The 24,130-nt window shown below is 50.9% G+C and overlaps 1 protein-coding gene across 6 annotated transcripts; it reads right to left on the bottom strand.

Annotated features, from left to right (window-relative positions):
- Nucleotides 1-33: 33 nt before the first annotated feature.
- BICDL2 (BICD family like cargo adaptor 2) lies at nucleotides 34-7,968 on the bottom strand. Of its 6 annotated transcripts, none has more exons than XM_036310577.1 (10): nucleotides 7,848-7,968; nucleotides 6,275-6,569; nucleotides 3,600-3,815; nucleotides 3,354-3,470; nucleotides 3,103-3,249; nucleotides 2,046-2,243; nucleotides 1,792-1,941; nucleotides 959-1,089; nucleotides 616-736; nucleotides 34-528 (listed from the first exon to the last, which is right to left on the bottom strand). In XM_036310577.1, exons 2-10 carry the CDS (start codon nucleotides 6,554-6,556, stop codon nucleotides 367-369), a joined length of 1,524 nt encoding a protein of 507 aa, XP_036166470.1. In that variant the 5' UTR covers nucleotides 6,557-6,569; nucleotides 7,848-7,968; the 3' UTR covers nucleotides 34-366. The 6 variants fall into 6 exon arrangements, with proteins under 6 accessions (XP_036166470.1, XP_036166473.1, XP_036166471.1 ...); XM_036310580.1 differs by having other exon boundaries at nucleotides 3,103-3,243; XM_036310578.1 differs by lacking the exon at nucleotides 7,848-7,968 and adding an exon at nucleotides 6,694-7,786.
- Nucleotides 7,969-24,130: the final 16,162 nt, after the last annotated feature.

Below are 24,130 nucleotides of genomic sequence, written 5' to 3'. Positions count from 1 at the left end.
GTGCTTTCTTTTCAAGAATGAAGACTAAGTCGGTGAAATGAATTATATATTACTATCTGATCTGATACATAAATAACCACCCCCACCCCTTCCCCGGAGCTTGCCAGGGCCAGGGGGCCTGGTGCCCTGGTGCTTAGAAATGACCTATATAGATTCAAAAAATAGACAGCTCTGCCCCACCTGCCCCCCACCACCGACCTGGGGCCCCTGACCCTCAAAGCTGGGGCCTGCTCCCAGGGAGCCTCTGCCCAGCTTTCCTGGGTTGGGAGGGTACCAGCCCCCTTTGGAAGGCAATCTGGGCCCTGTCGCTCCGCTGCCCAGAAGAAAGTGAGCCAGAGATGGCAGGGCAGGCCCCCTGGACGGCCCTCAGGTCCTTCGGAAGAGGCTGCTGAAGAAGCCGCCGGCATGCCCAGGGCGCCCGCGCAGTGAGAAGCGCGGTGCTGGGCGACTTGGAGCGGACCCGGCCGCGCTCAGCTCCTTCTGGCGCTGGGAGCGCAGCTGCTGCCCGATCACCACTTGCATGTCGTCCTGCGGCGGGAGGTCAGCGGGGCGGGAGGAGCCGGTCAGCGCGCGGGCCCCGCCCCAAGCTCCGCCCCCTCGGGCCCCGCCCTTTACCTGCCAGGCCTCCAGCTCTTGCGTCAGCGCCACCTTCTGGCGGATGGTGCGAAGCAGCTCCCGGGAGAGGGAGTCCCGCTCCAGAGAGACGCGGCTGAGCTCCAGGGCCAGTTCCAGGGCCCTGCAAGCGGCAGGGGCAGAGAGCTAGTTAGAGGGCGAGCAGGGGAGCGGGGTGGACGGGGCCTCCTGGACCCGGCGGGAGTGGGACCCGTAACACCGAAACCAAGGAGGTCAGAGGGCCCCTGGGTCGGAGTGGGGACAATTAGAACCCATGTCCCCGGTGAGGCCTAGAAGGGCCGGAGTGCCCTGCTGGGGAGGTGGTGAATGGCGGAGGCAGGCTCACTTGTTCACAGCCGTTTCCCTGTCCGAGAGGGCGCAGTTCAGGGCCTCCTCGGGGTCCTCCTGTTCCCGCAGCTCCTTCTGCCTCTGCAGCTCCTCCCGCAGCAACTGGAGCTCTGCCCGCTGAAGCTCGATCTGCAGGCAGGGAAGGAGGCAGAGAGGCAAGTAGGCCTCCGGGTTTCCAAGCCCTTGTTCTCCTTGGCAGCCTGGGCGTCAGCTCTCCCACCGCCCTTCCCTTGCCTGCTCCACAAACACCCCAGGCAGCTGTGGGGCTGTGCAGACAGCTGTGCTGGAGATGAATCTTCTGAGCCCCCAGGCTGGTGTGGGGCTACGTGGATGGTATAAACCTGCAGGAAGGGTGCATGGAGAAGCATTGGGAGGTGGGACTAAGGGGGCAGTGCATCCAGGAAGTCATCCTGGAGGAGGTGGCAAACAGGCTGACCTTTTTTTTTAAAATACTCACCAAGTATATCCCCCCCCCCTTTTTTTAGGGAGGGAGGGAGAGGGGGAGAGAGAGAGAAACTTCAGTGTGAGCGAGATACATTGACTGGTTGCCTCCCATACCCATACTGATAGGGGCCAGGGATTGAACCTGCAACCCAGGAATGTGCCTTTGACCTGGAATCGAACCCACGACCTTTTAGTGCACAGGCCAGCGCTGTAATCACTGAGCAAAACTGGCCAGGGCCAGGCAGGCTCTTCAAGCATGACTGCAAGTTTGTTGGGATGAAGGATTATCCAGGTAGAGGGGCATTAGTGGAAAAAGGCTGAGTTATAGATGGAAAGAGAAACACATTGAGAAGGGCTCTACACCCAGCACTGTGTCCTCCTCCCCACCTCATCCTGCAGCTGGGCCACTTCCATCTCCTTTTCCTCCAGTATCTCTCCTGGGCTCAGGGACGCTCTCTTTATGGGAGGCTCCAAGCTCTCCTCCTGGGATGAAGGCTGTTGACTGGATGCCTCCTGGGTCTCCGGGGACAGAGTGGTCTGTTCACCAAAGGAATTAGTCAGTGAGGTGTTGAACCCCGTGGGAAAAGGAAGCGGGGTGGAGTCTGCAGCCCTCCTGGATGGCTGCGGGGCTTCAAGCTCACCTGGGCGTCTCTGTGTCCATCTGCGTTCTGGTTCTGGTTCTCTTCGCTGTCCAGACTGTGGGCCAGCTCTGACTGCAGCGAGGCCCCCGATGTGTCGGCATCCTGCAGGCGTGACTCCTCCTCCAGCTCCGAAACCCGCCGCTGCAGCCTCCGCAGGGTACTCAGTGCCTCCCTGGTCTCGGAGCGCGCGCATTCCAGCTGTGCACGCACCGATGGACAAGCGAAGGCGGTCAGCCAGGCGCACCCGCCAGGCATCCCGCGGCTGGCCCATAGAGGGCGCTGGCGTGCCGCGGAGGGCCAGGCAGCCCCGCGCGTCTGCGCATCCCAGCTATAGGTGCCTGCTCCCCCACTCCCGGGTCGCCAGGCGGCAATTGGGTGATGCACTTCCCCTTACCAATTTCCTCCCCTATAAATCAGGGTGCGGATAGGCGCCTGGGTTTTACAGTTTTCCATCGCCTTCCCTCCAGCCACACCCCATAAAGTAACTTCTCAGAGAGCCCCGCCCTGTCTTTGATCAGTCAATCTTCTAACTGCTATCATCCAGCATTTCCTGAGCCTTCCTGCTAAGCCAGCAAGCAGTGCTGGGCTCAGTGCCTCACACCCCCAACAAAGCTCTACACCATTACTATCCCATCCCACAGCTTGGGAAACAGGCTGGGTATTTCACAATATAAGAAGAGATCCTGGGATAAGAACCCAGAAAATGTGACCCTGAAGCGCTGCCTCTTTTCATTCCCTTTTCGCCATCTCCACCGCCTCAGACCTGGTCCATGTCCCCATCATCTCTGGCCTGAGCTCTAGCCTCAACCTCTTCCTGACCTCCCAGCTGCTTGGTTCTGATGCATTCTAGGAGTGTGCCACCCTGGCATTCTAGGAGTGTGCCACCCCTGCTTAATTCCCTTCCATGGCCCCACTTGTCCTTGGGCTAATGCTTATGCTCTCGTGGCCCCGCTGCTGGGCTCCCATTGAGCCAGCTCTGGTCTCATCTCCCGGAAAGACCTGAGACAGTGGCCAAGGCCAGCTGGATGCACCCATACACCCCACCCCCACTGGTCACCTCCAAGCTGTGCTCCCGCCTCTCTCGCCGCAGTAGCAACAGCTCCTCGTGGGTTGCCTGTAGCCTGCCCTGGCCCTTCTCCACCTCCTCACGCAGTCCTCGGATCTGGGCCTCCAGGTCCTGCCGGCGACTCTGCAGCATCTGGTTCTAGGGAAAGGCCTCAGCTGGAGGGGAGGTGCTGGGCTAGCTCCCGATTGCCCCCAGCCCAGCTTTCCTGGCTCCACGGGCCCCCAGCCCTAGCTGGCACTCACCTCCCCCTGCAGACTTTCCAGTCGTGTCCTCAGCTCTGCCCTGGCCAGGGCCTGGGCCTGGCACTGCCCCCGAAGGCCATCTAGTTCCTTCTGAAGCTCCTGCTCAGTCTGGGAGGCCTGGTGGTGGTGGTTGGGGGCGAGAGGGGAACAGTGGAGACCTCAGGCGGCCAAAGCCTCAACACCAATCCCAGGGCACCCACCCCCCAACTGGGACCCAGGAGACTGGATGGGTTAGGGCTGTCCCACCTGGGCCAACTGCTGGCTGAGCCGCAGGTTCTGCTCACTGAGTTCCCTGAGGGCCTGGGCTCGTTCCCGTCCACTGTCCTGCTGCTCCGAGCGTTGTTCTCCAAGCTGGGCCCGCAGGGCCTCCACATCCCCCTCCAGCTCCACAGCCCTGGCCTCCCACTCGGCTCCCCGTGCTGCCAGGCCCCGGCGGAGCTCGTGATTCTCCTGCTGCAGCCGCTGTGGGGCCAGGATAGAAGGTCAGAGAGAGGGAGAGATGAGACGTACAAACATGAGAGCCCCAGACGGAGAAACAGACCTAAAGAGTTTGAGGGAGTCTGAGACAGGGAGGGAGCAGGCAGAGAACAAAAGGCAGATTCAGAGAAAAGGAGAGCAGGGTGGGGCACAGTAGAGAGACGTTTCCAGGCCCGACAGGAGGGGCTGACCACCCCGCCTCTGGCCATGAGGGGGGGCTCCCTGATGCCCACTCACCTCTGGCTGCTGCCTGGACTTCTGGACCCGATGTTGCAGGCGCCGTTTCTGGCGCCTGAGTCTGGCAGAATTTAAGCCCCGACCCATAGTCTCACACAACTAGGGGCTCTGGAGGTTGAGCTTCTGCACAGCCTCTGCTCAGCCCCTCTCCCCCAGCTCCTCCCAGCCAGCTCCCTCTAATTAACCCTGGCCAGCCCCTCCTGGGCCCCACGCCTCTGCCCACCCTCTCCCAAACCTGTCCAGCGAGTGGGAGGGCAAGCCTGGCACACCCAGATACCCAGCTTGGGGAGGCAGGCAAGTCAGCCCCACGCTCTAATTATCGAAGCGGGAAAGTGCTGCCAGCCACAGTTGCTACAGTTATTAGCAGTACTCCTGCCAGGCCGTGTGCGACTTCATTTAATCCACTGGAGTTAGAATCGTTAACGTCCTCATTTTACAAACGAGAACACAGGCTCAGAGAGGTAAGATGCCTTGCCAAGGACACAGTGAATTAGTGGAGCAGGGATCCCAGCCCAGGCAGCCGGGTTTTTAACCCAATGCTGTGGGGGCAACACTTCTCCAGGATTAAGCCCACAGGATTGGGGTCCAATGGTCTTGGCTGGTGCTCAGCTCTGCTGCTGCTTTGTGGTCAGGCAAGTCCCTTAATATCACCATGTCCCATCCATCCATCCATCCATCCATCCATCCATCCATCCATCCAATATTGCCTGAGCTCCTCCTGTTCTGGGGTCTGGCTGTCGGCAGCAAGCCAGAGCACAGCGTTCCCCGCCTCAAAGAGCTTGCGTCCAGAGGTCTTAGGCAAACAGACACATGCTTGAACTAGGTGTTTTGGAGGGACAGTAAAGGCTGTAAAGAAACCCTGGAAAGTAATGAAGAGCAGGGTAGGGTGGAGGCTCCCTAGGTAGGAAGTGATGTTTGAATGGACTCCTGCAGGGCAAGAAGGAAGAGGGCTAAATGCAAGGAACAGTAAGTGCAAAGGCCCTGAGGGAACCAACGTGGGCCACTCAAGGAAGTGAAAAGAGCCCTCCCCCGCCACCCCACCAGTAGGAGGGGTAGTAAGCTGAGCTCAGGTTGGGGAAGCCACCCATGCGCACTTTTAGGCTCTGGTGAGGAGTTTCGATTTCAGTCTAAATGTGATGAAGAACCTTTGGGAGAATCTGAGCAAGGACTGGAATGATCTGATTTGTAATTTTTGAAGATCCCTCTGGCTGCCCCATAGGCAGTGGGCTCCAGGGAGCAAGAGGAGAAGCTGGGGACCGGTGAAGAGGTGGCTGCCGTGTCTGGGGCAGAGACAATCGAGGCTGTGACCAGATGGGAGGCTGCAGAAATGGTAAGGGGGCAGCCTCAGGATCCTGTTTAGAAGAATCAATAGGGCTTGCAGGCGTGGTAGAGGAGGTCATGGAGATGCCCAGGGTCTGGTCCTGAGGTGGGAAGATGGGGTGGGGACAGTGGGTGATGGGTCATAATGAAGAGTGCCACTTATGTGGAGAGATGCAGGGCGGTAAGCTACTCAGGTTGGGCTCGGGGCAGCCGTTGGGGCTGATGACATGATCCCGGAATTAGGGGTGCCCAGGGTGTTCCGGGGCCAGATGTGACCCTAGGTGACAGTGTGGCTGACAACAGAAGCTGGGCAGAGGAAGGAATTGTTCCTACCGCAAAGGTGGAGCGAGAACTGAGAGATGGTGCATGGAAAGTACTTAGCCCAGAGCCAGGCGGGGAGGGGGTTCCCAGGAACTTGGCTGGGTTGCTCTATACCAGGGGTCCTCAAACTACGGCCCACGGGCCACATGCAAATACAAATACTGTTTTGTTCTTTTACTTCAAAATAAGATATGTGCAGTGTGCATAGGAATTTGTTCATAGTTTTTTTTAAACTATAGTCTGGCCCTCCAACGGTCTGAGGGACAGTGAACTGGCCCCCTGTTTAAAAAGTTTGAGGACCCCTGCACTATACTAATGAGGAGGTGGACCCAAGATTCAGAGAGGACCAGCAGCTTGCCCAGGGTCACACAGTCAGGCCGGGGGTCTGATTCCAGGTCTTGACTTGTCCTCAGAGCCCATGTTCAAACAACACTGCCAGGGGGACTGGGCCCAGCCCCGAATTATTCCCGAAGCACCCCCTGCCTGGCTTTCCACCCCTGCTCACCTGCCCTCCATCTGCCCCCCCCCCACCCGCCCCCTGCCTGCCACCCCTGCCGCCAGCTCACTTCCTCACGCTCAGAGTGCTGGGCGCTGAGCGTCTCCAGCTGCCGCTGCAGCTCCTCGTTGCGCTCCAGAAGCATCTTGCCGAGTTCTGCAGCCAACAGCAAGTCTTTCTCCTTCTGCTGCAGCTGCAGGGCCAGGTCCTCGGGCTCCTGGGGCCCTGGGCCCCCTCCCAGGAACGAGTCCCGCCGCTCCAGCACGAAGGGGAAGAAGCCCTCGTCACAGCTTGGGGAGGCGCCGCCAGAGAGCAGCCCCACCGGGAAGCTTGGCCCTTCTGGGGAGTTCATGGTGCTGCAGTGTCTGGGGGAACAGGTAGGTCTGTGGCACAGGTGGCGGCAGGACACTCTACTCTGCAGCCTGGGGCCTGACAGCTCTTCCACCCCCCCGCCCCCCGCCAGGACCTGGCCCTCCCTTAATTCTTCACCTGTCCACTGGCCCTCCCAGTCTTTCAGGCAGGGCCTCCCTGTACCATGAAGGGTTAATGATCCGTGTCTTGGCCACTCAGCTCAGTTAATGTCCTCAGGGTAAACTGAGGCAGGGAGAAGCAGGAAATGAATGGGCTGCCTTCTGCCTCTAGCAGACATTCTCTGCCCCCGACTTGTCCCAGTGCCAACACTCCCTGCCTCCCTCTTTCTAGATTCCAGATGGATTCTGGTTCCCAGCCTCTCACCGTTTGGGAGACTTCCCAGAACCCAGGTTCCGAGGGACAAAGGACTCGGGGGCGAGTCCAGACCCTTTTCCTTCCAAGAACACAGGGCCTTGGGAACGGAGGTGTCCTGACCCTCAGCCCCCAGCAGTCCAGCCCCTCCTCTTCCAGGAGCCCAGGTGCCCACCCAGCTCCTCGGGACTCAGATGCCCGCCCAGGTGTCCTGGCCCCGTTCTCCCATTTTCTCAGGAGTCAGGTGTTTGGCTCCTCACCCCTCAGAACTCGGGTGCCCAGACGCTCAGCCGTCTCTCTGGAGTGTAGGCACCAGCCCTGTTCCCCAGGCCCGGGCAGGGCGAGGTAACAGGTTGTGCCAGCCACACTGCCCTGCCAATCCTGGTTCCTGTTTACTCCCCAGCGCGCCCTGGGGACAGGCGCTGGCGGCACTCCCCTAGGGCCTCCCAGGGCCCAGCAGTTCAGGGCTCCAGAGGGAGGGGGCACAGGGGGTTTCCCTGGGGTAACCCCCAACACACACCCCTGTCCCTCCCTCTACTCCCCTCACCAGGCGTCCCAGCCCAGGGATCCCAGCAGTCCCAGGCTAGCTGCCCTCAGGCTGCGCCCAGGGTCTCCCTGGCATGGCCCCCGCAGGCCGGCCTGCTCTGGGGATTCCGGGGCGTCCCTTCTTCCCTCCCTGTACCTCAACCCAGGCGGCAGGGCCCATAGTCCCTCGAACCCCCAGCCCAGGTGTCAGGGGTGGGAAGCCCAGCCACCGCCTTCCTTGCAGCCTGCGCCCTGTGCTTCCCGGCCCCAGGAGTCCGGCCGGTGCCTCCAGCCTCGAGCCAACCACACCAGCCCGCCCCGGCGCTGTCCAGCCTGAAGCTCGGAGGGCCCCGGTCCCCCGGTCCCCCGGTCCTCAGCGCCCCGTAGGCTCTCACCCGACGATGCCGGGATCCCGCCGAGACCCCTGCCGTCCGATCCCTTCTTCCGGAGGCGGCGCCAGGTGCACAGGTGTGGGGCGGTGCCGTGGGCGGGGCTGGGGCGCCCCCTGGTGACCAGATTGGTCAGGCGGGGCCCAAGGAAAGTCACCTCAACCCAGGTCAGAGGCACTGACCATCTTGCTCCTGCCAGGAACAACAGGGCCTCTTAATTGAGCACCTACTGTGTGCAGACTCTGCGCTGAGCATCCATGTCAGCTCCTTTCCCCTCAACTGCCCTGTGGGATAGAAAAGAATTTGTTTATATATTTTTTCTTTATTTTTCAATTACAGTTGACATGCACTATTATATTAGTTGTACATAGTGATTTAGATACCTTACCAAGTGTTCCCTCCAGTAATTCTATTCCCCACCTGGCAACATTCATAGTAGTTACAATATTATTGACTATGCTCCCTACGCTCTACTTTATTTACATCCCCATGACTATTTTTACTTTATTATTATTATTATTTTTTAAACAAGGCCACCAAAAATTTGGTTGCCTCCCATGACTATATATATAGGAATTGAACCCAGCACCCTTCAGTCCACAGGCTGATGCTCTATCTACTGAGCCAAACTGGCAAGGGCTCCCACGACTATTTTTATTTTATTTTTTTTAATTTTTTTTATATTTTATTGATTTTTTACAGAGAGGAAGGGAGAGAGATAGAGAGTTAGAAACATCGATGAGAGAGAAACATCGATCAGCTGCCTCCTGCACATCTCCTACTGGGGATGTGCCCGCAACCCAGGTACATGTCTTTGACCGGAATCGAACCTGGGACCTTTCAGTCCGCAGGCCGACGCTCTATCCACTGAGCCAAACCGGTTTCGGCCCCACGACTATTTTTAAAACAAATGTGTGTGTTTTTTTGCCCAGCTGTTGTGGCTCAGTGGTTGAGTGTTGACCTATGAGCCAGGAGGTCACGATTCGATTTCCAGTCAGGGCACATGCCCAGGTTTTAGGCTCGATCCCCAGGGGGGGGGCATGCAGGAGGCGGCCCATCAATGATTCTCTCTCATTATAGATGTTTCTCTCTCTTCCTCCCCCCCTCCCTTCTGCTCTGAAATTAATAAAAATATTTTTTAAATAAATGTTTTCATTGATTTTAGAGAGAGAGGAAGGGAAAGGGAGAAACATCAGTGTTGATTGACTGGTTGCCTCCTGCACACCCCCTGCCAGGGCTCAAGTCCAAAACCCCGACACGTGCCCTGACCAGGAATTGAACCTGCGACCTCTTGTGCATGGGTTAATGCTCAACCCCTGAGCCACATGCTGGGCATTTTTTTTAATTATCAAAAGTATGTTTTTATTGATTTTAGAGAGAGAAGAAAGGAGAGAGAAAGAGAGATAGAAACATCAATCAGCTGCCTCCTGTACACCTCCCACTGAGAATCAATCCTGCAAGCCAGACATGTGCCCTGACAGGGAATTGAATCGGTGACCTCCTGGGACAATGCTCAACCAACTGAGCCACACCGGCCAGGGCTCTCTGATTTATTGATGATAGCCATTCTGACAAGTGTGAGTCGATAGTTCGTTGTGGTTTGGGATGGGAAATCATTAACAATTATAATAACAAATCTAACACACATTAAGCACTCTGCGAAGTCAGCTCTTTTATAGGCGCAAATGCACAACTTACTTTTGTGACATCCTAATGAAACAGGAACTGCTATTACCTCTCTCTTATTGATGAGGATGCTGAGGCGCAGGGAGGGTCTGACTTGCTTGGGGTCCCATGGACAGACCTTGAACGTGACCTGCAGCAGTGTGACTTTAGGGTGGGTGCTCTTATACTGCTTTCCGTGCTGCAGGGGAGGACAGCTAGAGTGACTTGCCTGTGTGGTCCCCAGCTGGTGCTCTCAGTTCCCAGGCTGCACAGAGCTGGGCGCTGCGCTCTCTAGTCAGGGACAGAGGCCTTCGAATGGAGACTGGAGGATCCGGGGCTGGGTTCCACGGTCCAGCCCAGTGCAGCCTGGGCATGCAGGGGATGTCCTAGCTGTGGCCTGGTGGCTCGTCTCAAGTCTCCTCAAACTTCCAGGCTCCCTGAGTTCCTGTAACGGGGACTCCTGGCCTGCTGAGCAGTGACAAACAGAGGGCTGGGAGCAGCGGTGTGCTGGTACCTATTTAACGACAGGCGTCTGGGGGAAAAGAAAGCCTGGATTTGTTGCATTTGCCAGTTTCTGTGGTGTAAATACTCCCTCCCCAGCTGATTGCAGGCAAGGCTACCAACATGGCACCGTTGAAGGTGAAGATGGGTGGAGGTGTGCATACCCAGCTTTGCCTGTCAGTACCAGTGGGTCCTGTGTCCCTCTGGCTGGGGGTGAGGATGCCTGAGTCATGGGGAACATTAATCAGTTGCCTCCTGGATCCTAGAAAATAAGAAGATGGGAGCTGGGACTACTGGTTTGTGGGAAAATGGGTGCAAAGACTCCTTGTCCCAGTGGTAGAAGAGGAGGGGTGGTTTAGGTGCCGGAACTCCTGGGCCCTGGGGGTGGGACAGGTTTCCTGCCACTATGGAGTAGAAGGGCCAATTCTTTGCAAAAGGGTCTGGGAGCTCTTTTGCCTAGCAAAGCTGCCATGTGCTCCCGTGGCATCTGTGGTGACAACCTGGTGGACTTTGCAGGGCTGACCCCGTCTAAATGCCAGGGTCACCATGGGTTCAACCCATACTCACCCACAGCCACATTTCCCAGAGTCCTCCTCCTGTCAGGCAGGAGGCTGGGCTCATCTGGAGATGAAATGGTTAAGGCCTGCCTCCCAAGAGACTCACAGCCCACCCCGGAGCTGGAACAGGTCTCAACCCATAAACCAAACATGAGCCAATAAAGCAGGACAGCAAAGGAGCGTGGCTCGTGGGCGCTACATCGTATAACCTCAGTCCAGATCCCAGTTTGGCCACTTCTCAGCTGCGCATGCCTGTGTCGTTCAGCTGATTAACCTCTGCAACCCTCAGTTTCACCGTCTGTGAAATGGGTGTGACAACTTCCACCTCGTAGAGTTGTGAGGATTAAATGAGGTTGAAGTACAAGCACTTAGGCCGTGCTAGTGATCCTCAGCCTCGCCGCGACGGTGACTCACCACGCACATTATGATGTGTTTTATCCTCATAACACTTTGATGTGTTCATACCCTTCAAGCAGGAAACCAGCTCGGGGAGGTGGAGTGGTTGGCCTGTGCCTACATGGTAGACCCTTACGTGGCTCCTTATCCATTTAACCTGATGTTTCCAAGTTGTTGTTTTTTCTCAACTTAAAAAGAAAAATCAGCTTTATTAAGGTGGGTATTTGTTTTCTAGAGCTGCTGTAACAAATTACTAAACAACAAAAATTTGCTGTCTCTTTGTTCCGGAGGCCAAACCGAAATTAAGGTGTGGGCAGGGTTGGTTCCTTACAGATGCTCCTAAGATGAAGTCTTTTCTATGCCTCTCTCCCAGTGTCTGGGGCTGCCAGCAACCCCTGACATTTCTTGGCTTGTAGACACATGACTCCAATCTCTGCCTCCATTTTCACTTCCCCTTGGTCTTCTCGGTGTCCCTGGGTCGCATATGACTCCCTACTTTCTCTTATAAGGACACAGTGATTAGATTTAGGGCCCATCCTAAATCCAGGATGATGTCATCTGGAGACTTAACTTACATCTGCAAAGACACTCCCACCCCTTTTAAAAAATATATATTTATTGATTTCAGAGAGGAAGGGAGAGGGAGAGAGAGACAGAAACATCAATGATGAGAGAGAATCATTGATCGGCTGCCTCCCGCACAGGCCCTACTGGGGATCCAGCCCGCAACCGCAACCTGGGCATATGCCCTGACCAAAATCAAACCAGAGACCTCCTGGTTCCTGGGCCAACACTCAACCACTGAGCCACACCTGGCTGGGCAAGACCACTGTTTTTATAAAAAGTATTTTTTATTGATTTTTTTTCTTTTTAGAGGGAGAGGAAGGGAGAGGGAGAAAGAGAAACATCAATATGAGAGTGAGACTTCCATCGGCTGCCTCTTACATGCCCCATACTGGGGATCGAGCTTGCAACCTTGGCATGTGCCCTGACCCGGAATCAAACTGGCGACCTTTCAGTGCATGGGATGACGCCAAGGCAAAGACCCTCTTTTTATTTTTTATTTTTTTATTTTTTAAAAAATATATTTTATTGATTTTTCACAGAGAGGAAGGGAGAGAGACAGAGAGCCAGAAACATCGATGAGAGAGAAACATCGATCAGCTGCCTCCTGCACATCTCCCACTGGGGATGTGCCCGCAACCAAGGCACACGCCCTTGACCAGAATCGAACCCGGGACCCCTCAGTTCGCAGGCCGACGCTCCATCCACTGAGCCAAACCGATTTCGGCACAAAGACCCTCTTTTTAAATAACGTCACATTCTCGGGAACTGGAGGTTAGGACTTGGACTTGCATTTTTTGGAGACACAATTCAACCTACTCCAATGAATAATTTTTATATAATAAAGTTAGGCAATTTTAAGTGTTTCGTTTGTTGAGCTTTTGAGAAGTATATGCAGTTATGTAACTGCCACCACAATCATGATATGGAACACATTTTTTAAAAAAACAGCCCTGATAGCCCTGGTTGGTTTGACTTAGTGGATAGAGCATCGGCCTGTGGACTGAAGGGTCCCGGGTTCAATTCTGGTCAAGGGCACATGCCCGGGTTGCGGGCTCGATCCCCAGTGGGGGGTGTGCAGGAAGCAGCCAATCAATGATTCTCTTTCATCATTGATGTTTCTATCTCTCTTTCCCTCTCCCTTCTTCTCTGAAATGGATAAAAAATATATATATATATTTTTAAAAAAACAGCGAATAGTCAATTTATTTAAAAGGTTGATTTGAACATCTGCAATGGTGACTTTAACCTTGCCTCCTGGCTCAGTGCTGGTGGAAGTAACCTGATAGCAATCTCAGAGGGACTGTCAGTCAATGATCCACTTGTGGATCCTCATCTGAAAACAACCCCAAGTGTTAGAATCTTCCCCACAGGGAGTTTTTCTTGTAGTGATTCCCAGAGTCTTGGCAGACAGACATCCGGACTGGTCCTTACAGTTTGAGATTCTTTTCCTTCTTGCCCCTGATCAAGTCAGCACACCCCTCCCAAGATTGTACACTGCGGCTGGTGAGGGTAATTCTAATTCGGTGAATCGCCACCTCTGGTCCCGTGGGTGTCTTTCAGCCTCTTTAAAAGCCGTGGCTGCGGTGCAGCTCGCTGACCCACTTGTTGTTCTGTGAGAGCAAACAGCGGTGAGTCAGGGACGGGAGTGGGCGGAGGACCCCAGCTCGCTGCAGTGGCCGCGGCGTCTTCCTCAAAGAGATACAGAGCACTTTCATCACCACAGAAGTTCCTCATCACCCTCTGCAGTCAATTTCCCTCTCACCCCAGCCTCTGGTGATCACTGCTCTGCTTTCTGTCACTGTCGTCTTTTCCAGAATGCTCTCTGAATAGAATCACAGATAGTATGGGGTTTTTTGTGCCTGCACTATAAGCGTCTGTGGTAAGCTTCGCATCATGCTTCTGAGGTACATCTGTGTTGTATGCCTCAGTGGCATCAATAGGTTTGAGAAGCTTCACACCTAAGGAAAGGTTGCAGGGAGAACGTGATGAATAGCTTCCCCGCAGGCTCACAATTGTGAACATTTTGCCGCATTTGCTTTCTCTCTCTCTTACGCTGCACACGCAGGCACACGTTTTGCTAAACCATTGGCTGCTTCAGCTTCTCACTCAGCATCTCCTGACGACGCATATGTTCTCCTGCAGAAGCACATACTATTATCACATGTGACAAACTGGACATTGGTAAAATGCTGTAGATGCAATAATATTTTTTACTGTTTATTACAGGAATGCCCTTTTTATTTATTATTTTTATTTTTAGATTTTTTTTATTGATTTCAGAGAAGAAGAGAGAGAGATAGAAACATCAATGATAAGAGAAAGTAATTGATCGGATGCCTCCTACGCACCCCCTACTGGGGACTGAGCTCACAACTGGGGCATGCGCCCTGACCAGGAATCAACCAGTGACCTCCTGGTTCATAGGTTGATGCTCAACCACTGAGCCACGCCGGCCAGGCAGGAATGCCCTTTTTAAATGATTTTTTTTTTTTTAATCCAGGAGAAGTTCAAAGATCACATATTGCATCTAGCTGTCATTTCTCTTCAGTCCCTTTTAATCTAAAGTAGTCCCTGTGTCTTCTTAGGTGTCTTTTACGATACTGACTTTTTAATTTTTTAAAAGAATCCAGGCAGCTGTTTTCCAGAAGGTTTCTGAGATTTATCCAGGATGATGCATTTGGATTTTGTTTGTCCCTAATAACTGTATGGCATTTCATCCCATGTTTATCCTGACTTTATGCCTCCACTCTCCTATCAATGAACACTGCTGGCACTTTCCCAACATTCTAATGCACATCCTTTGTACACATATTTCCATGGGCACCTTGGTGGGCGTTTCATGCTACCATCCATCTAGAAGTGGAGTTGTGGGGAGAGCTGTTCCCATCATCTCTTGCTGCGTAATAACCATCCCACAACTTAGAGCAGGGGTGGGCAAACTTTTTGACTCTAGGGCCACAATGGGTTCTTAAACTGGACTGGAGGGCCGGAACAAAAGCATGGATGGAGTGTTTGTGTGAACTAATATAAATTCAAAGTAAACATCATTACATAAAAGGGTACGGTCTTTTTCTTTTTTAGTTTTATTCATTTCAAATGGGCCAGATTCGGCCCGCGGGCCGTAGTTTGCCCACGGCTGACTTAGAGGCTTAAAGCAACAATTTGGTTCTGAGGATTGGCTTGTTCTGCGGGGGGTCTTGCTGCTGGGACCTCATGCAGTTGCAGGTAAATGGTGGCCTGGGCTGGAGTCATCCGTCGGTTCCTCTGCTCTCACGTCCGATGCCTGGGCTGAATGGCTGTGTGAGCCGGGGCCAGACAGCGTTTCTCTCTCCACGCAGCCCCTGCTTGTGGCCTGCGTGGATTTCCTCACAGTTTGACGATCCCAGACATCTGACATGGCAACTGACTTCCCCCAAAGAGAGGTTCCAAGAAGCTGCAAGTCTTCAGATGCAACCTGGAGGTCCCAGAACCATCACTCCCATGGCATTCCACTGGGCAAGCAAGTCACTGAGCCCCCCTGGGGCTCAAGGGGAGAGCATAGATTTCATCTCTTAATGGAAGGAGTAGCAAAGAATTTGCAGTCATCTTTTATCTACCACAGAGGCTATGCTCTTCAGCTTTATTAAATATTGCCAAACTGGTTTCCCACGTGTAGGTACTAATTTACACTCTGTAATAAAGAGTCTGACTCCATTTTTGATGTTTGATTGCTAACAGACTTAAAGCCCCATGCGTCCTCCCTCACCTTGTGCTGCACAGCTAGGCAGGCTGAAAAGAAGGCCTTGATGCTGAGGGAAACTGAAATCGGGAAAGCCCTGGCGGTGTGGAGGGGCCCTCGGCCCAGCCTCCCTCCCTCACCACTATAAAAGCCCCTCTTTGCCTTTTCAAGACATTTCAGACAAGCCCTGCTCCCCACGAAAACCTATCGTGTGAGTAATCCAGCTCATCATATTCTCTTGGTGTGAGTGGCCTCAAAAGTCTCCACATCTGAACCAAGTTTTGTGGGGAGGGCTGATTCCATTGTGGAGCAACAAAATACACTCCTGTCAGCACAGTGTGGATTTCATCTGGCCTACACCTGCCCAATACTTGGCACCACCAGACTTTGTAATTTTTGTCAATCTGATGACAAACATGGTGTGAGATAATAGAGAAAAAATATATATTTATATTGGTCTCTGACCCCATTTCCTGGCCCAGGACTCTTAAAACACTTGTGCTATAAGAAATGAGGTTTGCATTACCATTGGCATGAGAAAAGTGGGATTTGCTAGTACGGCTCTGGCTCATAGAAACATATTGGTTGGAGGGGAAACCAAGATGGCGGCATAGGTAAACACCGGAGATTGCTGCCTCGCACAACCACTTCAAAAATACAACTAAAAGACGGAACGGGCATCATCCAGAACCACAGGAAGGCTGGCTGAGTGGAAATTCTACAACTAGAAGGAAAGAGAAAAGCATACTAAGACTCAGAGGAGGTGCGGTGGGGAAGTAAAATACAGAGGTACAGAGGTGCATGCGGAGAGTGTTGGCGGCTGAGGACATGGTTGTCTTTTTCAATCTGGAGGAAGTCTCAAGCTCTGAGCTCCAGTTCCGGACGAATCTCTGGGGACCTAGACTCATATGGGAGAAACTGGGCTGTCTGGCAACGGTCGGAACTCGAGGGCAGCTTTCTCTCGGGGTTGCTTGCAGCTATTGCCAGGACACTGAGAAGCAGGGCCTCTGAGGGCAGGACAGAGAGCAGCCATAACTGCTTGCTCCGCCCTGTCGGTCCCCTGGGGAAGCTGTGCAAGGAGGCTTTTGCATATGAAAGGCCTGGCCCTTTGCAATCTGATAATTACCTAACAAACTGCAGCTGACCCAAGGCCCTAGGGCAACTTGTATTGCATCACAGCTGGCTCCTGCAGGATAGCCTCAGGCAGAGGCTAGATTAGCACCTCCTTAGAGATCCAGGAGCCAGTGTGCCCAGTGGTTGGAGTGGGACCATCCAGATTGCAGCTCCTCGGATTCATAAAGGACACTCAGGGGGCAGACTCAGTGAGCACCAAAGCCACACTGAAGCAAGTCTTGCCCCATAAGGGTGTCTCCAGCACAGAAGTTCTCCCACTGCAGACACAGCTGATTCTCACAGCCAATTGGCCTGGAGGTCAATTCCTCCCAGTGTTACGTACAACAATCAAGGCTTAACTACAACAAGACTGTACACAAAGCCCACAAGGAAGTGTACCAAGAGTGTCTACCTCAGGTAATTGGGGAGGTTGAGCCACTGGGCCCTATAGGACACCCAGCACAGAAAGCCACTCTATCGACACAGCAAAGCATAAAAAAAGGTGAGACAAAGAAACAGGACACAAATGACAGAAATGGAGGAAAGCAAACTACTGGATATAGAGTTCAAAACCACGGTTATAAAGTTTTTCAAGAATTTTCTAGAAACCGCTGATAAACTTAATGAGACCCTCGAGAAATCTAATGAGACCCTCGAGGTTGTGATAAAGGACCAACTGGAAATTAAGCACACACTGACTGAAATAAAGAATATTATACAGACCCCCAACAGCAGACTAGAGGATTGCAAGAACCAAGTCAAAGATTTGAAATATGAAGAAGCAAAAAACACCCAACCGGAAAAGCAAAATGAAAAAGGAATCCAAAAATACGAAGATAGCATTAGGAGCCTCTGGGACAGCTTCAAGCGTACCAACATCCGAATTATAGGGGTGCCAGAAGAAGAGAGAGAGCAAGATATTGAAAACCTATTTGAGGAAATAATGACAGAAAACTTCCCCTACCTGGTGAAAGAAATAGACTTACAAGTCCAGGAAGCGCAGAGAACCCCAAACAAAAGAAATCCAAAGAGGACCACACCAAGACACATCATCATTAAAATGCCAAGAGCAAAAGACAAAGAGAGAATCTTAAAAGCAGCAAGAGAAAGACAGTCAGTTACCTACAAGGGAGTACCCATACGATTGTCAGCTGATTTCTCAACAGAAACTTTGCAGGCCAGAAGGGAGTGGCAAGAAATATTCAAAGTGATGAATACCAAGAACCTACAACCAAGATTACTTTATCCAGCAAAGCTATCATTCAGAACTGAAGGTCAGATAAAGAGCTTCACAGATAAGGAAAAGCTAAAGGAGTTCATCACCGCTAAACCAGTATTATATGAAATGCTGAAAGGTATCCTTTAAGAAAAGGAAGAAGAAGAAAATGGTAAAGATACAAACTATGAACAACAAATACACATCTATCAACAAGTGAATCTAAAAATCAAGTGAATAAATAATCTGATGAACAGAATAAACTGGTGATTATAATAGAATCAGGGGCATAGAAAGGGAGTGGACTGACTATTCTTGGGGGGGAAAGGGGTGTGGGGGATGTGGGAAGAGACTGAACAAAAATCGTGCACCTATGGATGAGGACAGTGGGGGGGGGGCGGTGAGGGCGGAGGGTGGGGTGGGAAACGGGTGGAGGGGAGTTATGGGGGGAAAAAGAGGAACAACTGTAATAATCTGAACAATAAAGATTTAATTAAAAAAAAGAAAGAAACATATGGGTTGGAGAGAGAAAGGATGGAAAGAAGGAGCCTTTGATTCCTAGTGGCCACATGGTTACCCTTGGATGGAGGGAGCAACAGCTGGGTTGTGCTCAGTTGCCAAAGGCAAATTTACCAATGGAATTTAGAAATGAGTCTTCCCCTGAGAAGCTGGTTCATGGGATGGATAAGGACATGCAAGCTAATAAAAAAGGGGCAAACCCTGGCTGTGTGGCTCATCCCATGCACCAAAAGGACGTTGGTTCGATTTCCTGTCAGGGCACATACCCAGGTTGTGGGCTCAGTCCCCAGTCGGGATGTCTATGGGGGACAATTTAAAAAGAGTTTGAGGTTGGACCTTGATACTAGGACAAGCTCAGACTTTAGTCACAGCTGCTGCTCAAGGTGAAAATTGTGCAGGAAGCACAGAAAGAACCTCTAAAATCTGTGGTCACCACGAAGGTAGTCGATATCAGGGAAGGGCAACACCAGGAAACTACAGAAACCAGAGGGTAGATCAGTATCAGCAGCTTCCGGAAGAGCCTTTACTGAAATGCAGTGTGAGAGTAACCAGTTTGGAGGCCGTGTCCCTGGTTTTGATGCTGCAAGGCGAGTGGAAGAGCATGTTTGTCAGTGCAGGACCCGAAGCTCCTGTGGAGCTATCACAGATGGCTCTCCTGATCCAGACACACAAGAAGTTATTCCCAAGCAAACGAATAAAAACGAGGCAAACCCTGAGAAGGTGTACTGCCCGTTTCCCATCAATGCCATGTGGAGCGCCACAGGAAGATATAGAATTTGCTCTCTCTGCTTTCCTTCATGGGTCTTACTACTAATACAAATATTAGGTTAATTAACAAGAAAATGGGGGAAAGGCAGAGGAGAGAATCAACAGATTGGTCTTAGCAGAGTGGAAATTTTAAAAGTTACTAAGAAATAGGACAAATTTTTTTTTAAATATATTTTTATTGATTAAGATATTACATATGTGTCCTTGTCCCCACGTTACCCTCTACACCCCCCCCCCCCATTGTCCGTGTCCATTGGTTAGGCCTATATGCCTGCATGTAAGTCCTTTGGTTGATCTTTCCCCCTTACCCCTACCCTCCCCTACCTTCCCTCCAAAGCCCGACAGTCCAATCAATGCCTCTCCGTCTCTGGATCAGTCCTTGTTCATCAGTTTATGTTGTTCATTATATTCCACAAATGAGTGAGATCATGTGGTATTTATCCGCTCTCCAGTTCCATCCATGCTGTGGCAAATGGTAAGAGTTCCTTTTTCTTCTTCCTCTTCTTAAAGAATACCTTTCAGCATTTCATATAATACTGGTTTGGTGGTGATGAACTCCTTTAGCTTTTTCTTATCCGTGAAGCTCTTTCTCTGACCTTCTATTCTGAATGATAGCTTTGCTGGATAAAGTAATCTTGGTTGCAGGTTCTTGCTATTCATCACTTTGAATATTTCTTGCCACTCTCTTCTGGCCTGCATGGTTTCTGTTGAGAAATCAGCTGACAGTCGTATGGGTACTCCCTTGTAGGTAACTGACTGTCTTTCTCTTGCTGCTTTTAAGATTCTCTCTTTGTCTTTTGCTCTTGGCATTTTAATTATGATGTGTCTTGGTGTGGTCCTCTTTGGATTCCTTTTGTTTGGGGTTCTCTGCGCTTCCTGGACTTGGAAGTCTATTTCTTTCACCAGGTGGGGGAAGTTTTCTGTCATTATTTCTTCAAATAGGTTTTCAATATCTTGCCCTCTCTCTTCTTCTGGTACCCCTATAATTCTGATGTTGGTACGCTTGAAGTTGTCCCAGAGGCTCCTTACACTATCTTCATATTTTTGGAATCTCTTTTTTTTTTTCTTTTTCGGTTGGGTATTTTTTGTTTCTTTGTATTTCAAATCTTTGACTTGATTTTTGGGATCCTCTTGTCTGCTATTGGATCTCCATATATTATTCTTTATTTCAGTCAGTGTATGCTTAATTTCTAGTTGGTCCTTTTTCATGTCCTCCATGGTCTCACTGTACTTATTGAGGGACTCATTAAATTTATCGGCGGTTTCCATAAAATTCTTGAAAAACCTTATAAACGTGGCCTTGAACTCTATATCCAGTCGTTTGCTTTCCTCCATTTCTGCCATTTGTGACCTGTTTCTTTGTCTCCGCATTTTGGCTGCTTCCCTGTGTTGGTAGAGTGGTTTTGTGTGCTAGGTGTCCTGTAGGGCCCAGTGGCTCAGCCTCCCCAGTTACCTGAGGTGGACACTCTTGGTGCACCCCCTCGTGGGCTTTGTGCACAGTCTTGTTGTAGCTATGCCTTGGTTGTTGTAGGATCACTGGTAGGAATTGACCTCCAGGGTAATTGGCAGCAAGAATCAGCTGTGTCTGCAGTGGGAGAACTTCTGTGCTGGAGACACCCTTCTGGGGCAAGACTTGCTTCAGTGGGGCTTTGGTGCTCACTGAGACTGCACCCTGAGTGTGTCCCTTATGGATCTACGAAGAGAGCTGCAGATTCCCCTTCCTTGTTTTTTTTTTTTTTTTGGAGTTTGGAAGTGCCCTGATGATGCTCAGCTGTGTAGCAATGCAAGCCGCTGTGGGGCCTTGGGCCTTCTCCTGGAAGCTCTGGGTCTACCTGGCCCAGCTGCGGTTAGGTAATTACAGGTTGCAAATGGCCGGGGCATTCATATGCAAAAGCCTCTGCCGCAGCCTGGGCAGGGCGGGGTCTCAAGAAATCAAAGGGCGGAGAAAGCAGCTATGGCGGAGCCTCAGCCCTGCCCCAAGGAGTCACGAGTCTTAGTGTCCCGGCAATGGCTGCAAGCACCTCTGAGGGAAAGCCGCTCTCAAGCTCGCCCGCTGCTAGACAGTCCAGTATCTCCCCGTATGAGTCCTGGGTCCCCAGAGACTTCCCGGAACCGGATTTCAGAGCCGTCGGGAGCTTGTGTCTCCCTCCGGATTCAAAAAGTCAGCCGCGTCCTCAGGTGCCAGACCCTTTCCGCGCGCGAGCCCCCGTACCTCTGCACTCCACCTCCGCAGCTCCTCCCGCTCGCAGTGTGCTTTTCTTTCCTTCTAGTTGTAGAATTTACACTCAGCCAGCCCTCCTGTAGTTCTGGATGGTGTCCACCTTGTGTTTTTGATGCATTTATCGATTGTTGTGGGAAGCAGCAATTTCCCGGTGTTTATCTATGCCGCCATCTTAGTTTCTCCTCTGAGAAATAGGACAAATTAAGCAAATGTTGATGGGAGTGAAACAAAGAGGAAACACTAATGATTAGCGATGTTGAGCACATTTTCATGTGCTTCTTGGCCATTTGTGTATCTTCCTTGGAGAAATATCCATTCAAGTCCCATTTTTAAGTTGGGTTGTTTTCTTGTTGAGTTTTAGGAATTCTTTATATATTCTGGATATTAATCCCTTATCAGAGATATGATTTGAAAATATTTTTCCCATCCTGTGGGTTGCCTTTTTACCCCATGGATAGTATCAATGCACAAAATTTTAAATTTTTGTGAAGTCAAATTTGTCTAATTTTTGTTTTGTTACCTGTGCCTTTGGTATCGTATCCAAGAAATCACTGCCAAATCCAATGCTGTGAAGTGTTTGGCCTGTTTTCTTCAAAGAGTTTAATTGTTTTAGGTCTTACATTAGGTCCTTGATCCATTTTGAGTTAAGTTTTGTATACAGTGATAGGTAAGGATCCAATTTCATTCTTTTTTTTTTTTTTTTAATATATTTTTATTGATTTCAGTGAGGAAGGAAAGAGAGAGAGAGAGATAGAAACATCCATGATGAGAGAGAATCATGAATTGGCTGCCTCCCGCAAGTTTTCACTGGGGATCGAGCCCACAACCTGGGCATGTGCCCTTGACCGGAATCGAACCTGGGACCCTTCAGTTCCCAGGCTGATGCTCTATCCACTGAGCCAAACCGGCTAGGGCTAATTTCATTCTTTTGCATGTGTCATCCAATGTTCCCAGAACCATTTACTTTATTTATTTTTTAAAAGAATAGCTTATTGCCGAAACCGGTTTGGCTCAGTGGATGGAGCGTCAGCCTGCGGACTGAACGGTCCCGGGTTCGATTCCGGTCGGGGGCATGTGCCTGGGTTGCAGGCACATCCCCAGTAGGAGATGTGCAGGAGGCGGCTGATCGATGTTTCTCTCTCATCGATGTTTCTGACTCTCTATCTCTCTCCCTTCCTCTCTGTAAAAAATCAATAAAATATATTAAAAAAAAAATAGCTTATTGATTTTTAGAGAGAAATGGGGAGGGGAGAGAGAGAAACATCAGTGTGAGAGTGCAACTTCAATATAACCTCCTGGTACACAGGACCACGCCCAACGAGCTGAGCCACACTGACCAAGGCTCCCAGAACCGGTTATTGAAAAGACTATCTTTTCTCCATTTAATGGTCTAACATCCTTATCAAAACTATTTTACTGTATATGTGAGGGTGTATTTCTGGCCTCTCTATTTATACCATTGGTCTATATGTCTATCTTTATGCCAGTACCACACTGCTTTGATAACTGTAGCTTTGTAGTACGTTTTAAAATTCGGAAGTGTGAGCCTTCCAGTTTTGTTCCTTTTTTTTTTTCAAGATCGTTTTGGCTATTTGGGGTCCCTTGAGATTCCATATGAATTTTAGGATGAGGTTTTCTATTCTGCAAAAACATCATTGGGATTTTAATAGGAAATGCATCAAATCTGTAGATTGCTTTGGGTGGTACTGACACTTTGAGAAGCTCTTGAAAGCTGTGTGCTAGCTGCTCCAGTAAACATGCCACACGGCTGGGTGTGTGCTTTGAGTAGCTGCTACTACGTTAAGATATAAAATTTACCACAATTTACTTACTGTCCAATCCTTCCCCCAGAAGTTGTAAATGCTCAGAGTTCCATAACAGTTCCATCAGACAGATTCTGTCCAGGTGGGGAGACAGATTCCTGGTGCTTCCTACTCCACCATCTTCCCAGAATTCTCTCTAATCCAAGGCCTTTTGCGGAAGAGTGGGTTGATTGGTCAGGGAGTAAAGAAGAAAAGTTCCCAGGGCTGCTTGATACAGGAGCCCCCAACACTGTGGTACCAAACCCATTGGTGAAGCCATGACTGGGGCTATCATTAGATTGAGATTTAAAATATAAGCGTCTATAAGATTATGAAAGTTGGAGTATGTAAACAGGCTTTATGTAAAGAAGTTGTATCTTCTTTTACTAATGTTTTATGGGAGTGGATATCATGTCCTACCGGGGCACACTTCCCCTACCTACTATTGTCAAACCAAGACCAGTTGATAAATCCCAATAGGGCCACAGTTAGAAATGTGAGGGTTGATGGAATTCAGGTAAAAGTTAGCAGGAGAATTGGTACGCTTGAGCAGGCTTTATGTGAAGTCGTGTCTCTTACCTGATTGTGTTACAGGGGTGGACATTGTATCTAACTGGGAACATTTCCCTACCTAGTCTTGTAAAACAGGCTTGTAAATGCGCCCTTCTGGCCACATTAATTGGACATGCTGAATGGACAGCTGTGCAATTGCCTGAGCCCACAAAGTGTGGAAGAGCAGCTGTCTCTGTGCAGTAGCCCAAGTAGAGTGCGGGCTGGGGCTATTACAACACCCCATGAGCACCTCCTAGTGACGACTACTGGTACGTTGGACAAGAGAATTTTCATTTTGGGGGCATTGACTACCTTGCTATCAGACATAAATCGAAGCTACTCATAGACTGAAGGACATAAAGTGATCTTGAAACCTGAACTACCCACAGTGTCTTGGGTGATGACAGAAAAATGCTCTACTGGGTACTGCAGGGCCCAGAAGTGTTTGATAATGAAATGGAAATGGTTTATACAGGCTCATGCTGCTGGGAACACAAAGATATTCCCGCACGCAGGGCACCTTTCCCTCCGACAACCAACTTTAGAATGGAGTGAGGAGCTCCTGGCTTCAATTGTCACGTGGGCAGTGCCCTATACGTAGCCCTTAACGGACCAACGAAGAGGTGCTTGGTTTGTGGCCGGCAGTTCCCGGGTGAATGGACAACATCCTGGTTGGAAGGCCAGTACTCTGATC

Source organism: Myotis myotis, unplaced genomic scaffold, assembly GCF_014108235.1.
Source record: "Myotis myotis isolate mMyoMyo1 unplaced genomic scaffold, mMyoMyo1.p scaffold_m19_p_5, whole genome shotgun sequence".
In the NCBI taxonomy this organism is placed as follows: Eukaryota; Metazoa; Chordata; class Mammalia; order Chiroptera; family Vespertilionidae; genus Myotis; species Myotis myotis.
The sequence above is the reverse complement of the archived record's forward strand: the minus strand, read 5'-3'. Positions and strand labels throughout refer to the sequence as shown.

Excerpts from the sequence above, each read along its gene's own strand:
- BICDL2 (XM_036310577.1), bottom strand. The coding sequence starts at position 6,556 with ATGAACTCCCCAGAAGGGCCAAGCTTCCCGGTGGGGCTGCTCTCTGGC. Across the intron at positions 1,942-2,045 it reads ATGGACACAGAGACGCCCAG|ACCACTCTGTCCCCGGAGAC; the intron begins GTGAGCTTGAAG and ends TTTGGTGAACAG. Across the intron at positions 737-958 it reads AGGGAAACGGCTGTGAACAA|GGCCCTGGAACTGGCCCTGG; the intron begins GTGAGCCTGCCT and ends TGCCGCTTGCAG.